The sequence below is a fragment of the Myxocyprinus asiaticus genome, chromosome 22 (genome assembly GCF_019703515.2).
Source record: "Myxocyprinus asiaticus isolate MX2 ecotype Aquarium Trade chromosome 22, UBuf_Myxa_2, whole genome shotgun sequence".
Taxonomy (NCBI): Eukaryota; Metazoa; Chordata; class Actinopteri; order Cypriniformes; family Catostomidae; genus Myxocyprinus; species Myxocyprinus asiaticus.
Genome location: NC_059365.1, coordinates 11,150,139 through 11,165,780, shown reverse-complemented (window position 1 = coordinate 11,165,780; position 15,642 = coordinate 11,150,139). Strand labels below are relative to the sequence as shown.

General features: G+C 39.0%; 1 protein-coding gene across 1 annotated transcript in view; it reads right to left on the bottom strand.

Moving 5' to 3' along the window:
- Positions 1-12,339: 12,339 nt before the first annotated feature.
- Positions 12,340-15,642, bottom strand: part of LOC127413221 (copper-transporting ATPase 1-like) — a 29,653-nt gene continuing 26,350 nt past the window's right edge. Inside the window, exon 24 of the mRNA XM_051650173.1 lies at positions 12,340-13,836. Coding sequence (XP_051506133.1) covers positions 13,563-13,836 — 274 coding nt within the window. The 3' untranslated portion in view covers positions 12,340-13,562. The remainder of the gene's footprint in view (positions 13,837-15,642) is intronic.

Below are 15,642 nucleotides of genomic sequence, written 5' to 3'. Positions count from 1 at the left end.
GATGCCAACTAATGGCCAGGAGAGGCATGGCAGTCTGGAGCATGACAGTCTGGAGCCTTACAGGAGCAGGAACGGCTCCTGATGTTCCCCTAGCTGTGCATAGGACCACGGCGGTGGAAGTCCCCGATGAGAGCTGGTACCCAGGACCACTCCTCCAGGCCATATCCCTCCCAATCCACAAGGTACTGGACCCTCCCACGGACCTGACGAGAGTTCAACAGCTGGCACACAGTGTAAGCTGGTTGCCTGTCAGTGAAACAAGGTATTGGGGAAGGTGTACTGGCCAGGCAACAGAGGAGAACAGACAAAAGGTTTCAGACGGGAAATGTGAAAAGTGGGATAAAATGTGCATGGACCTGGGTAAAAGCAGCCGGTAGGACACAGGGGTTATCTTTCTCAGAATCTTGAAGGGTCCAATGAACCGAGGGGCTAGTTTACGAGACGCCACACGTAGAGGAAGGTCCCTTGTTGATAGCCACACTCTTTGTCCCGGCCAAAGTGGTACTCGTAATGGCCAGTTGGAGTGTTAAAATCATCTTCCATTGCTCTTCAGCTCAGATCCTGACCAGGTGGTAGGCGTTTTGACGATCCAGCTTAGTGAAGATAGTAGCACCCTGTAGGATCTCGAAGGCTGTGGTTATCAGAGGTAGTGGGTATCAGTTCTATAGTGATGCGATTAAGACCCCGGTAAATCAATGCATGGACAGAGGCTGCTGTCCTTCTTCCCCACAAAGAAGAATCCAGCCCCCACCGGTGAAGTAGATTGACAGATAAATCCGCTGTCAAGAGCCTCCTTAATATACCTCTCCATGGCAGTTCTTTCTTTCTGGGGTGGAGAGGGAAAAAAGTCTTCCTCGAGGTGGGCAGGTTCCAGGGAGCAGTTCGATGGCACAGTCATAAGGTCTATGGGGTGGCAGAGAGGCAGCTTGGGTCTGACTGAAGACTTCAGAGGTCTGTATATTCTGGGGGAACTCAGGACAACTCAGGAGGGGCCACTGGGTCTTTGGTGGTCAGTGGTTTAAGCTAGGGGAAGCCAGCACCTCTGTGGACTGGGAGGCTTGGGATAGCTCGGAAGGACCAACTGAGAACTTGGTCACTGGTTTAAGCTTGGGTATGGCCAGCACCTCAGTAGTTTGGGCTGGTGGCTCAGGAGGAGTAGGCAGCTTGGAAGAGGTCGGCAAAGATTCAGGTAACGCTGCCAATAGCTCGGGAGAGTGACAGAGAGAAAAACCAGAAACAGAACAGTTAGAGCCCCAACCCGTAACTACCCCGTGGACCAATCAATATGTGGGTTGTGAAGGGCTAACCAGGGGAAACAAAGAATTAAAGGGAACTCTGGTGAATAGATAAGGAAAAACTATTTCTGTTCTTTATGACAACCCACTTGAAAATGGGGGTGTAGTGCGTTGGCATACCTGACCCGAGCCCAGGGGTCTACCGTCCAATGCAGTGATGGTCAGGAGTTTAAGGAGAGCAATGGGCTGAATACTCAGGTACTTGGCCAGCTCAATGTCCATAAAACTCCCTGCAGCCCCAGAGTCAATAAAAGCCCGGAGCTTGTGATGCTGGTTGCCCCAGGTGAGTGTAATATAAATGGAAACTCCAGAAGCTGCCGGATGGGGGAAAGGTGATTACTCTCATCCCAGCATCCCTCTTTTTGGATGAAAGTTGACTTTTCCCGACAGTTCGGGGTAGTTGGATCTGAAGTGGCCTATCGTGCCCAGTAAAGGCAGTAGTTCTGTGGTCCCTTTCGGCCTGAGATAGCCTGGTCCTCCCCAACTGCATGGGCTCCTCGAGATCGATGGAGGACGTAGACGACTCGATGATACTGATAGGTGCTTGGGACTTAGGCAGCCCGACTTCCCTGCGTCGTTCCTGCTGCCGTTCTCAAATACGATGGTCTACCCTGATGGCAATGTCTATTAGGGACTCTAGATCAGGAGCAGGATGCCAGTTCATCCTTCAACTTCGGGGACAAGGCATGGTGAAACGTGGCTCTCAGGGCTCGCTGGTCCCAACCACTCTCTGAGGCTAAGGTGCGGAATTCGATAGCAAACTCTGCCACACTCCGTGTGCCTTGAGAGAGCTGTAGCAGGCGGTGATCAACGTCTCCTCTACTGGCCAGGTGGTGAAAGACCCTCTTCATCTCTGCGATAAACAGGTCACTGCTGGTAGTGAGTGGTGATTGTTGCTCCCACAAGGCCGTAGCCCAGTCCAGCGCCTTACTGGTGAGGAGCGTGATGATGTAGGCCACTCTGCTGCCCTCCGTGGGGAAGCTACTGGGCTGTAGTAGGAAAGCCAGGGTACACTGAGTGACGAAACCTCAACACCTCACAGGACTACCATCATACCTCTCTGGTGCAGGCAGTCTCGGCTCAAGCGGAGGACCTGCTGATGGACTCAGTGGAGAATCCAGCCATGGGCTGATCAGCTGGCCTGGGTTGAGTACTTTGAGCTGGGGGGGCTTGAGACATGGGTTGGGTACTTAAGCACTGGAGGATCTCAGAAAGGATCTGCTCATGCCGGTGAATGGTGGTAGCTTGACCAGAGAGGTCAGCAAAGATACGGTCCACGTTAGAGGAAGGCGCAGACTCTTCCACTGGGTCCACTTCCATGGTTCAGTCTTGCTGTAAAATGGAAGAAGAGCTTCCATAGTAAAAGGGAACAAAAAGGTGAGTATAAGGCAAAAACACTAAACACATAAGAACTTAGCTTTACACAGCTTGAATATTCCAGGCAATGAAAGCTCAAGGCTGAACACAAGTGAATAAAACAAGCAAACGTATATAGGGTAAAACATAGGTTATACAAATGAACATAATGAGCAGTCAAACAATGGAGTAAATCAGGGGCTGACCCCAACTAATGGCCAGGAGAGGCATGACAGTCTGGAGCATGACACATTTGTGCCATGACAAATAGTATGAAAGGCTCCTTATCTGCAAATTCCAATATAATATCTAGAATGCTAGTTGAATGCAGTTTGTGCAGTTTGATGCTGAGGGTGAACATGGGATCCTAAAAAGTCGAACACTGACCCTATAAATTAGGCAGTAGGATAAAAAATATATATTATTTCGCTTTCTTAAACATAGAAGTACTGACAGTGTAGTTTCATGTTGAGCACATAATATCAGTAGTACAACAACTAATATACTGAGGAACATTTATTTACCTACAGTAAACATAAAAACATTATCATCACATGGAAACTTGGAATTCTATGCAACTTTGCAAGTGCTGAAGATTTACTGGACTTAGTCAGAAAGCGCACAGTTAAAGTGCTAAAATTTTGCTCAGATAAGCCCAATTTTAAATAGAGGTCCACTCTGAATGATATACTTTCTGAAACGACCTTCACTCCGCAGTCAAACAAAAACAGCTCTGACTGAGAGGCAAGGGCACTTACATCATTACAGATCATTGCACACCAGTCAAAAGTCTTTGAATGAAGTTATGCTAAGCTCCAGTGCCCATAACATCATGCTTGAATCATTGCCTGACTGAGACAAAGGGGTCATTATTTCCAGTCTGTTTCTATAATACATATATTCTAGGTTAAAACTGTTTAAGAGGGTTTATTCTCACACATTACATTGGTAGTATGGTTATTTGCATAAAGCTTGACCTAATTTTCTCATGACCTATCCAAATATTTAAAACTGAGCTATAGAGTTTCTCTTTATAGAGATAAGTATTACAGACATCAGCCATAAAATGAGTTCAGGCAACATGCCTAACTCACACAAACAGCTTCTCTTCTCTTTCTCACTGACACAAGTATTTCTCCATGCATAATGCATAGGACAAAATTCAGATAAGATGACTGAGCTGTTTAGGAACATATGAGAGAACACTCTCTACAGAGACACATCATTCAGCTCCACTATGGAAATAAAATACAAGGAATTATTATCTATTCATGTTTTTGAAGATATTACTATTGTGTGTAAATTAATTTAGTTTTTGAAAAAGTAACTCTGCTATTTTAACATATCAAAACAAGCAGCTTAGTTGATGAAAATTACAAACAGCACCATAAATGCTATACAGACTCTTCTCTAAATTAAAATATATTACATTATTGTACAATATTACATTATATTTTCCATAATACATATCATTGTTACAGGACGTAGTAAGGAATTGTCCAGGTTCAATACAAGTTAAACTCAATCAACAGCATATGTGGAATATTGATTACCACAAAAAAATTATTTCGACTAATCCCTCCTTTTCTTTAAAATAAGCAAAAATGGAGTTTACAGTGAGGCACTTACAATGGAAGTGAATGGGAGGGTTTTTGGAGGGCTTAAATGCAGAAATGTGAAGCTTATTTTATAAAAGCACTTTCATTATTCTTCTGTTAAAATGTGTATTATTTGAGCTGTTAAGTTGTTTAAATCAACACTTTTACAGTTTTTTTCTGGTTTGACATTACATCATCATGTCAACAAAGTTGTAAAATTGGCTATAATTTTACACAGAAAAGGTTAGTAAGTGATTTTATCACACTAAAATCATGTTAACTTACATATTGTTTATGTCTTGTGGCTATCATTTTGAAACAGTGAGTATTTTAACATCTATGGATTGGCCCCTTTCACTTCCATTATAAGTGCCTCACTCTAACACAGATTAACAAACTGTAACATGGGGGGACAAATCAAAATAATTTTTTGTGGTGATCAGTATTAGCCACAAATGCTGTAGATTGAGCCTAACTCGTATTGAACCTGGAATATTCCTTTAAAGACAACTACTTGTCATGAAAAGTTAGTTAATTATTTACTTTTTATGATTTTAAGCTAAAATATGACCTTGAAATGTTTTTGACTGGTTCCTCAAAGGAATTTTCCTGGTTTAATACAATACTCAATCTCAATTGACAGCATTTTTGGCATAATATTGATTATCACAAAAAAATATTTTCAACTCGTTGCTCTTTTATTATGGTTACAGTAAGACACTTACAATAGAAGTAAATGGGGCTAGTCAATAAAATACACACAGTTTCAAAAGTATAGCCACTGTGATTTTAGTGTGATAAAATCTCTATTTTACATGATTTTTGTGTGATAAAATTGCTTATAGGGTTTACCAGCATTGCTTAACCGTTGTTATTTAAACGCACTATGAGATGCAGGCGAGGGAGACGAGCAGGCGCGCTGGTCAAGCTCCGTCGGCGGGGCTTTCGAACAATGCTGCCAAGCATTCATCTTGCGAATCTCCTCTGTCTTCCTAACAAAACAGATGAACTACATCTCCTCACCTGCACAAACAAGGACTTTTCAACCTCTGCTGCCTTGTGCTTCACAGAAACCTGGCTGAGAATGGCCATTCCGGACAGCGCGTTACATCTACCGGGCTTTCAGCTCTTCAGAGCGGATCGCATTGCGGAGTTAACGGGGAAAACAAGAGGCGGTGGAACATGCTTTTACATCAATGAAAGTTGGTGTACAGATGTAACAACGTTAAAGAAGATGTGCTGTCCTAATTTGGAAGTGCTCTTTATTAACTGTAAGCCGTTTTACTCGCCGCGGGAGTTTTCCTCGTTTATTCTGGTGAGTGTTTACATCACTCCAAACGCGTGTTTTAATGCTGTGCTGCAACAGCTGGCTGATCACATCACAGACACAGAACAACAATTCCCGGACTCGGTGTGGTTGTTTCAAGGAGCACAATACTTGTTGACCCCTCTCCAAACATAGCACTTATGGTTGTGACCATAAAGCTCTATTTTGGTCTCGTCACTCCAAATTACAGTGTGCCAAAAGCTGTGAGGCGTGTCAAGGTGTTGTCGGGCATATTGTAACCGGGCTTTTTTGTGGCATTGGCACAGTAAAGGCTTCTTTCTAGCAACTCGACCATGCAGCTCACTTTTGTTCAAGTATCGTCGTATTGTGCTCCTTGAAACAACCACACCATCTTTTTCCAGAGCAGCCTGTATTTCTCCTGAGGTTACCTGTGGGTTTTTCTTTGTATCCTGAACAATTCTTCTGGCAGTTGTGGCTGAAATCTTTCTTGGTCTACCTGACCTTGGCTTGGTATCAAGAGATCCCCGAAATTTCAATTTTTTAATAAGTGATTGAACAGTACTGACTGGCATTTTCAAGGCTTTGGATATCTTTTTATATCCTTTTCCATCTTTATAAAGTTCCATTACCTTGTTACGCAGGTCTTTTGACAGTTCTTTTCTGCTCCCCATGGCTCAGTATCTAGCCTGCTCAGTGCATCCACGTGAGAGCTAACAAACTCATTGACTGTTTATACACAGACACTAATTGCAATTTAAAAAGCCACAGGTGTGAGAAATTAACCTTTAATTGCCATTTAAACCTGTGTGTGTATCTCCTTGTGTGTCTGTAACAAGGCCAAACATTCAAGGGTATGTAAACTTTTGATCAGGGCCATTTGGGTGATTTCTGTTATCATTATGATTTAAAAAGGAGCCAGACAACTATGTGATAATAAATGGCTTCATATGATCACTATCCTTAAATAAGAGACAGTTTTTTTTGCACGATCAGTCCTATTTTCAAAATCAATGCCAGAATTTCACAATTTCTGCCAGGGTATGCAAACTTTTGAGCACAACTGTATATATATATATATATATATATATATATATATATATATATATATATATATATACACTCACTGAGCACTTTCTTAGGAACACTATTGCCCTAATAAAGTGTCCTACGTGGTCTTCTGCTGTTGTAGCCTGTATTTTGAGATGCTATTCTGCTCACTACAATTTTACAGAGTGGTTATCTGAGTTACAGTAGCCTTTCTGTCAGGTCAAACCAGTCTGGCCATTCTCTGTTGACCTCTCTCATCAATAAGGCGTTTTCATCCGCAGAACTGCCGCTCACTGGATGTTTTTTGTTTTTGGCACCATTCAGAGTAAATTCTAGAGACTGTTGTGCGTGAAAATCCCAGAAGATCAGCAGTTACAGGAATACTCAAACCAGCCCGTCTGGCACCAACAATCATGACACGGTCGAAATACTGAGATCACATTTTTCTCCCATTCTAATGGTTGATGTGAACATTAACTGAAGCTCCTGACCCGTATCTGCATGATTTTATGAATTACACTGCTACCACACAATTGGCTGATTAGATAATTGCATGGATGATTGTTGGTGCCAGATGGGCTGGTTTGAGTATTTCTGTAACTGCTGATCTCCTGGGATTTTCACACACAACAGTCTCTAGAATTTACTCAGAATGGAGGTAAAAACAAAAAACATCCAGTGAGCGGTAGGGCTGCAACTAACAATTATTTTGATAATCGATTAATCTAACGATTATTAGAATGATTATTCGACTATTTTGCAATTTTTGCAAAGATTAATCATTAGCTCTTAACCGATTATTCAGCTTGTGCCCTGACTTAAAATGTTATATTAAACATGCTTACTAATAATAAAGAGAACAAAATCATCTTTTAAAAATATCTCTAAATGACATTCACTGAATTAAAGAAATTTTTTTTTTAAGTGTAATTCAGTAAAGAAATTCACTGCAAAAATCCTATTGTTATCAAGTGTTTTTGTCTTGTTTTCCATTCAAAATTGTCTAAAATCCTTAAGACAAGGTACATTTACTTGAGAAGAAACATATAAGATATTTAGACTTGCTTTAAGAGAATGTATCTTAAATATAAGTGTATTTTGTATATAAGTGTATTTTTTCACTTGGTAATACTTCTGCAAGTGCAGTAAAGACAAAATATACTTATATTCAAGATCTATTCTCTAAAAGCAAGTCTAAATATCTTATAAGCTGCTTCTCAGGTGAATGCATCTTTTTTTAAAGGATTTTTAGTTATTTTAAAATATTTGTATTTTTAATATTATATTCAACATTCTCAGATAACAATTTTTTATTCTGCAGTATAGCTGCTAAAGAAAATGTATGTTGTTTTAAAGGAGTTTTAGATATTTATACTGAAAAACAAGCCAAAACAAATCAAAAACGTATTTTGTTGCAGTGTATAATGGGGCGAAGACTACCTCTCTCACCTTTCTGTTCACTTCAATCCATCTTTACCTCACAAAAAAACAAACTCTCTCTTATTAATAAAGCTGTGTATTGCCAATTTTCTTCACGATAAAAATGCACGATGACATATATTATGATTCAATAAATCGCGAGCTATCACGTTATAATCTAGCTGCATTAAGCGTGCACACTTGAGGGATCAGCGTCCCTGCGACAGTGTGCCTCAGCCAGATGCAGTTTCAATCTCGCCCCCTTAGATCAGGACATTCGCGCAACTTATAGAAGAGGCGCTGACTGCACAGAGAAATGCCAGTTTATGAGTTTATAGTTATTTGGATGATCTGCTTCCGTATTATTTGAGTATGTCTTGTCAGGTTTGTGCTCAAAAAATGAGTCACCAGTTATTGTTCACCTAAAAGAGTTGTTCACCTAAAAATGGAAAATGTACTTTTACTCACTCATTTACTCACCCTTATGTTGTTCAAAACCCACATGCTGTTACTTTTTCTTGGAACATAAAAATAGATATTTTAAGCAGCTCTATTCCATAAAATAACAGTTTATAGTGAGCAGGAGCTGTCGAGCGTCATAAAGGACAAATACTATAAAGCACTATTAAAGGTTCTGTATAAAGACATCATAACAGTAGTCCAAATGACTTGTGCATTATATTCCAAGCTTTCTGGGGCCATACAACATCTATGTGTTGTATGGACTACTTCATGGTATTTTTATAATGTTCTTTTTTTTTTCTCTCTCTCTTTGGACCTTGACAGCAGTGGTCAATATGAAGTGTTTTTGTATGTAAAAGAGCAGCGTTAGGATTCTTGAAGAAAAGATTGTTTTAAGATTCTATGGGGGGAAAAAACAATAAGGCACAACTAAATAATTTTGTGTATTTTCTTTTTGCTAGTCAGCTGACACAGTCATGTAATTTTACAGATACATCAATGATGAAAAGAAATTCAAATTATATCATGTCATCTTTTCTTTGAGACAGCACAAAAAAGAAAGAAAAGATGACTGAAATGGGCAAATTGCTAGCAATGTAGACAGTGTTTGTACTGTGTGAACTTTAAAAATTAATGTATCTTTTAAAACCAAAATTTATGCAATTTTGGCCTTTATTGCATTTCAAGCCTTTATTCAGAATCTTATTGCATTTCAAGCCTTTACTATATTAAAGGACCAAAGAGGACCATTATATTTGTGACCTCAACACCCGTGACCCCCCACCCCCATAATGGTTTGGTCGCCCCCCAATGTTCAAGACATGGTTATGGCCTTGGATAGGACTGTAATATTGGTCCTGATGTTGAGCCTATCGTAGGTTGCCAACCTGCACCAAGTAGTGGGGGAATCTTTTGGTCTTAGTATAAGGACCATCCATCGATGTGTATATGCTGTGTGCACAGCTATTAAAGAAAAACTGATGCGGTGTAATATCAGGGTTTACATATGATACATTCCTGATATTCAATAGGCTATTTTGAGCAATCATCTAATCTAAAGCATTGCCATCACAACTGCACTGTGTCCCGCATAATTGTCCAGCAGCTTTTAACAACCAACTGAACTTGATTATCATCTAAAATTAACTGAATGTCATAATGCAATTTACATTTTCTGAAGAAGCTCAGCAAATGCGATCTGAGGTAAAGAGGGTTAGATTTAAAATATTTAAAAGTTTTAAAATGTTCAAAACTCGTTTTCCAAACGTGAACTCCGCATTGGACAAACAGTTCTGATAGTTTATAGTCTTGGAAAAAAGTAGAACATTCTGAGAATGTCATTCAGCTGACTTTTTTCATCTACAGAACAGGGTACGGCTAATTTAAGTTTGCGTAGAAAAGGCATATAGGCCTAACAATACTTTTTTTTTCATTTGGTCATTTATTTTTTTTAATTTAATGCTTTTTTCGTTCAGTAATTTATTTAATACAGGGAATTTTGCCGGCATTTTTTTCAAAAGCGAAACAATAATTTTATAGAATTGGGCTGTTAGTGTTCCAAAAAAAGCACATTGAAGCTTCTCTCCTAGTATTGTGTATTTATTTTTAATTTAAAACATCTTTGTGCATAGAAGTTATATGTTTTTTGTATTGTGGGCTAATTCGAATGGTGTGGAAAAGCAACTTTAATACTTTAATAAATAATCAGATGGCTACCGTGATTAAATTAATCACAAAGAGTGGCCATTCATTTGTTCTCTGTCGATGACAGGTGCATGATACGAGATATTTGTGTTGGCACTCCTGAATGTGTCATGACGCAGACGTGTTTGCACTTTGCAGCATCAGATCTGTGCAAGTATGCCATTAAGACCAATTCATAACAGTGTGAGTAATGCTTCATGTACAATAAATTGTCTTTCAAGGATGTATAACTATAACTTAAATGGAAAAATATTATGTCCACACTTATGAAATTTTAGCTATAATTTGCATTTCCATCAGCTTTTTGATGCGCTACAACTTTTGTTGTAAAACAATTTTGAGTTTCCATCCTAGGGTTAAGCTCAATGGACAGCATTTGTGCCATAATGTTGATTACTTCAAAAAATATTTTCCTTTTCTTAAAAAAAAAAAGAGAGAAAAAAGAAGCAGCAGAAATCAAAGTTACAGTGAGGCACTTACAGTGGAAGTGAATCGGGGCCAGTTTTTGGAGGGTTAAAAAGCAGAATGTGAAGCTTATGATTTTATAAAAGCACATATTATTTTCTTCTGTTAAAACTTTTGTATTATTTGAGCTGTAAAGTTGTTTAAATCGTCATTTTTACAGTCATTTTAGGGTTGACATTAAATCGTCATGGTTAGAAGTTGTATAATTGGCTATAACTTTACACAGAATAGGTTAGTAAGCTATTTTATCACACTAAAATCATGTTAATATGCATATTGTTTGTCTTGTGGCTATACTTTTTAGTATTTTAACATTTACGGACTGGTGCCATTCAAGAGGAGGAGCAAGTCAAAATTATTTTTTCTGGTAATCAGTATTATGCCACAAATGCTGTCGATTGACTTTAACTTGTATCAAACCCAGAATATTCCTAAATTATAGGCAATGCAAAACACATTTTGTGAGCAGGAGATTGCACCCAAACATGAGTGAATGCCTCATGTTGAACATGTTGAATGGATTAATCCAAAATAATTCCTTAATACATATAATGTTTTCTCCAATTTTGTAGTCTGTTTTGTCCCAGTACTCAAAGATCAGTGCTTTCCCTCCTTAAAGGTGCACTCTACATGAAAAAAGTTTAACTCCTAAAGACATGAATTGTAATTTTGCAATATACACTACCGGTCAAAAGTTTTGAAACACTTGACTGAAATGTTTCTCATGATCTTAAAAATCTTTTGATCTGTAGGCGTACGCTTAAATGTTTTAAATTAGTTTTGTAGACAAAAATATAATTGTGCCACCATATTAATTTATTTCATTATAAAACTCAAATGTAATAAAAAATAAAAAAAAGTTTTTGAAATTGATGACTTGGACCAAATAATAAAGAAAAGCAGCCAATAAGTGCCCAACATAGATGGGAACTACTTCAATACTGTTTAAAAAGCATCCCAGGGTGATACCTCAAGAAGTTGGTTGAGAAAATGTCAAGAGTACATGTCTGCAAATTCTAGACAAAAGGTGACTACTTTGAAGATGCTAAAATATAACACAGTTTTGATTTATTTTGTATTTTGTTTAGTCACAACATAATTCCATAGTTCCATTTATGTTATTCCATAGTTTTGATGACTTTACTATTATTCTAAAATGTGAAGAAAAATAATTATAATAAAGAATGAGCATTTAAAAAACTTTGAACAGTAGTGTGTGTAGGAAATCATGAGCACTCACATTAAAATGAAGACTCCAGTCATATCAGTAACCTTATTAAAGCTGTTTTATTCTTCATGGAGAGGGTCCCCTCATGGGGGCTGCCATGTTAGAATCACATGACCAGCCGAATACTACTCGCTTAATCTCAGTAACCGTCCTGTTATTTGACACTTTCACTCACTGATTAAAGTAATCATGGCTAACTGTAAATACTACATTTCTACAATGGCATCTGAAACTGAAAACTATTGATTTTAAATGATGCTGCATCCAAGCCGCTAGGTGTCAGTGTAAGTCCAAGATGACACAAAGACAAAAGTTACTGAGTGCGCCTTTAATTAAAAACAGATGTATAAAAGAAATTCTGTGCTAGCTAAAGCATAGCTGAAATTGAAGTTAATTCTTGACCAGACTCAGGGAGAAGCCAAGCAGAATGTTGATTTCATGTATAAATAAAGAATAAATAACCCATTTTATGTCAGCTTATAGAAAACTGGCTGTTTATTTAAAGAATATGTTGAAAAACTACTAAAAGAATTGTCTCAGACCACATTTAGTGAAACCATCAAGTGCATAAATCATAATTTCAGGATATTCAGATCATCAACATTTAACATATTTTGGCAAAACAAGCAATACATATGGGTAAAATTGCCATTCATTTGTGTGAACAATAAATTACTTCCTAATGCACTTATTTTGTTTGAAGACTGCATCGCTTAATTGACCTTCAGTAACACAGTAACAAAACTTCCTTTTCTTACCACTTTTTGGATATTTTATCCTCAAAATGGAAAAAACATCCTCAACATAATTAAAAAGCTTGAACTGTCGTTAATCCAGCAATCCATTTCAGTAACCTGATTCAGGCTGTGCTGTGATGTATTGAATACTTGGGTATCTATAGAGCATTAATACACACAGCTGTATACAAATATATCCTGCTCATAAAATGTTAGTTACAATCTCAGTTCACACAAAGTGCTGAGTTTTGAAATAAAGTAAAGAAAGTGAAAACATTAAAACATTTAAAAGCTAAACTGACAAGCGCACATTTAAATACAGAAGAGCAAAGGCAGCTCAAGAATAGAAAACAGTTTCACTGAATGAATGTGCTGAACATCTTATAAAGACCTGAATGGTTTAGAATGGTTTAGCATCTTGTTTTCTTGGTAACCAAGTTGTGGCCCCATCATTATAAGTGAATGGCGACCACAAGAGTGACAATTCTTTGCTCCCTCTAAAACAGCAGGCAAGTTGCTTTCTTTGGAATGTACTGCATTTCAGTACTAACAGCCATAAAATGTAGAGTTAATTTGTTCACGGATAAAATAAAACTTTACATTCCTTCATGTCCAACTAAACAGTATGTTAATACAATATAAATAAATGTAATAAATATTCATTACCATAAGACACAATAAATCACAAAAATTTCCTAGACAATCTGCGGCACAGTTAATTTCCTTATCTAGATTGTCATCTTAAAAATTGGCCACCAAGTATAATGAAATCTGAAAGTAAACAGACTAATTGAAAACCTCTAGTGATGCAAATGGCCATCGAAAGGACAACCAAAGCTGCTCAATCTAAGCCAAGCAGCAGGAACGTCAAACGATTGAATTTTGGATGTAGCTCTCCCTCCCTAACAGGCACTGAGGTAAAGTAAGTAGCCCCTCTGACTCCCTGCAATATGCACTCCACCTTCAAACTGTCTCCTCGTCACAGTTAGCATCACCTACCAGCAGAGAGTGCTTGTCTGGCTCACTAAGGACCATGCTGTTTAGAGAGTGTTTGTCTGAGCGTAGTGAGTTGATAGAGGCCCGGCTGTAGTTGAGGATGCGGTCCAGCAGGCTGAGTTTGGGTGAGTTGCGGCGCAGCTCTCCCATCCCAATATGAACACTGACATCCGTCAGACTGCCTTGTGTTCTTACCTCGCCCAATCGCCTTTCCAGTTTCTCAGCGCTGGGTTTAGTGTAACTGCAGAAACAGAAAATGAGTCTTATTTGATCCAATCCTCTTAAAATTAGGGCTTTCAATAGATTAAAATTGTAATCAAATTAATTACATAATGTGCTAATTTATAATCGTATTAATCACATGTCATTATTTGCCAAGAAAGGTGCCCAAATAAAAATAATTCAATACAAAAATGATACAATAATTATATTTAAATCCATTTTAAATATATAATGAATATGATAATTTAGACAATTGAAATACATAACATTATTGTGGCAAACAACTAAAGCATTTATTAAGCAATACAAAAAGTGGTTTTAGAAGGCAATGTATTGTTTATCTTCATATCACTGAACATACGCCTATCATTGAATCAATGACCGTTTAAGGGATTAAGAGAAAGCGGTTTCTCCTGGAGAATGCAGTTTATGTGGTCAGGTAAACACATAAGCACCGTTGTTACAGGTTTTTGAGGAGTGCGCACGTGCATAAACCGATTGGATAACAAAGTCATAGGATGGAGCCCAACAACAAGTCAACACAGAGGAAAGAATTCAACATTTCTGGGAGTACAGTGGGAAAAGCACATACACTATAAACTATACCCAATATACACACCAATGTAAAATATCGACCATCCCTCACGTTCACATATATACTATATTGCCAAAAGTATTCGCTCACCTGCCTTTAGACGCATATGAACTTAAGTGAAATCCCATTCTTAATCCATAGGGTTTAATATGACGTCAGCCCACCCTTTGCAGCTATAACAGCTTCAACTATTCTGGGAAGGCTTTCCACAAGGTTTAGGAGTGTGTTTATGGGAATTTTTGACCATTCTTCCTGAAGCGCATTTGTGAGGTCAGACACTGATGTTGGACGAGAAGGCCTGGCTCACAGTCTTCGCTCAAATTCATCCCAAAGGTGCTCTATCGGGTTGAGGTCAGGACTCTGTGCAGGCCAGTCAAGTTCTTCCACACCAAACTCGCTCATCCATGTCTTTATGGACCTTGCTTTGTGCACTGGTGTGCAGTCATGTTGGAACAGGAAGGGGCCATCCCCAAACTGTTCCCACAAAGTTGGGAGCATGGAATTGTCCAAAATCTCTTGGTATGCTGAAGCATTCAGAGTTCCTTTCACTGGAACTAAGGGGCCAAGCCCAGCTCCTGAAAAACAACCCCACACCATAATCCCCCCTCCACCAAACTTCACAGTTGGCACAATGCAGTCAGACAAGTACCGTTCTCCTGGCAACCGCCAAACCCAGACTCGTCCGTCAGATTGCCAGATGGAGAAGCGTGATTCGTCACTCCAGAGAACGCGTCTCCACTGCTCTAGAGTCCAGTGGCGGCGTGCTTTACACCACTGCATCCGACGCTTTGCATTGCACTTGGTGATGTATGGCTTGGATGCAGCTGCTCAGCCATGGAAACCCATTCCATGAAGCTCTCTACACACTGTTCTTGAGCTAATCTGAAGGCCACATGAACTTTGGAGGTCTGTAGCGATTGACTCTGCAGAAAGTTGGCGACCTCTGCGCACTATGCGCCTCAGCATCCGCTGACCCCGCTCTGTCATTTTACGTGGCCTACCACTTCGTGGCTGAGTTGCTGTCATTCCCAATCGCTTCCACTTTGTTATAATACCACTGACAGTTGACTGTGGAATATTTAGTAGTGAGGAAATTTCACGACTGGACTTGTTGCACAGGTGGCATCCTATCACAGTACCACGCTGGAATTCACTGAGCTCCTGAGAGCGGCCCATTCTTTCACAAATGTTTGTAGAAGCAGTCTGCATGCCTAGGTGCTTCATTTTATA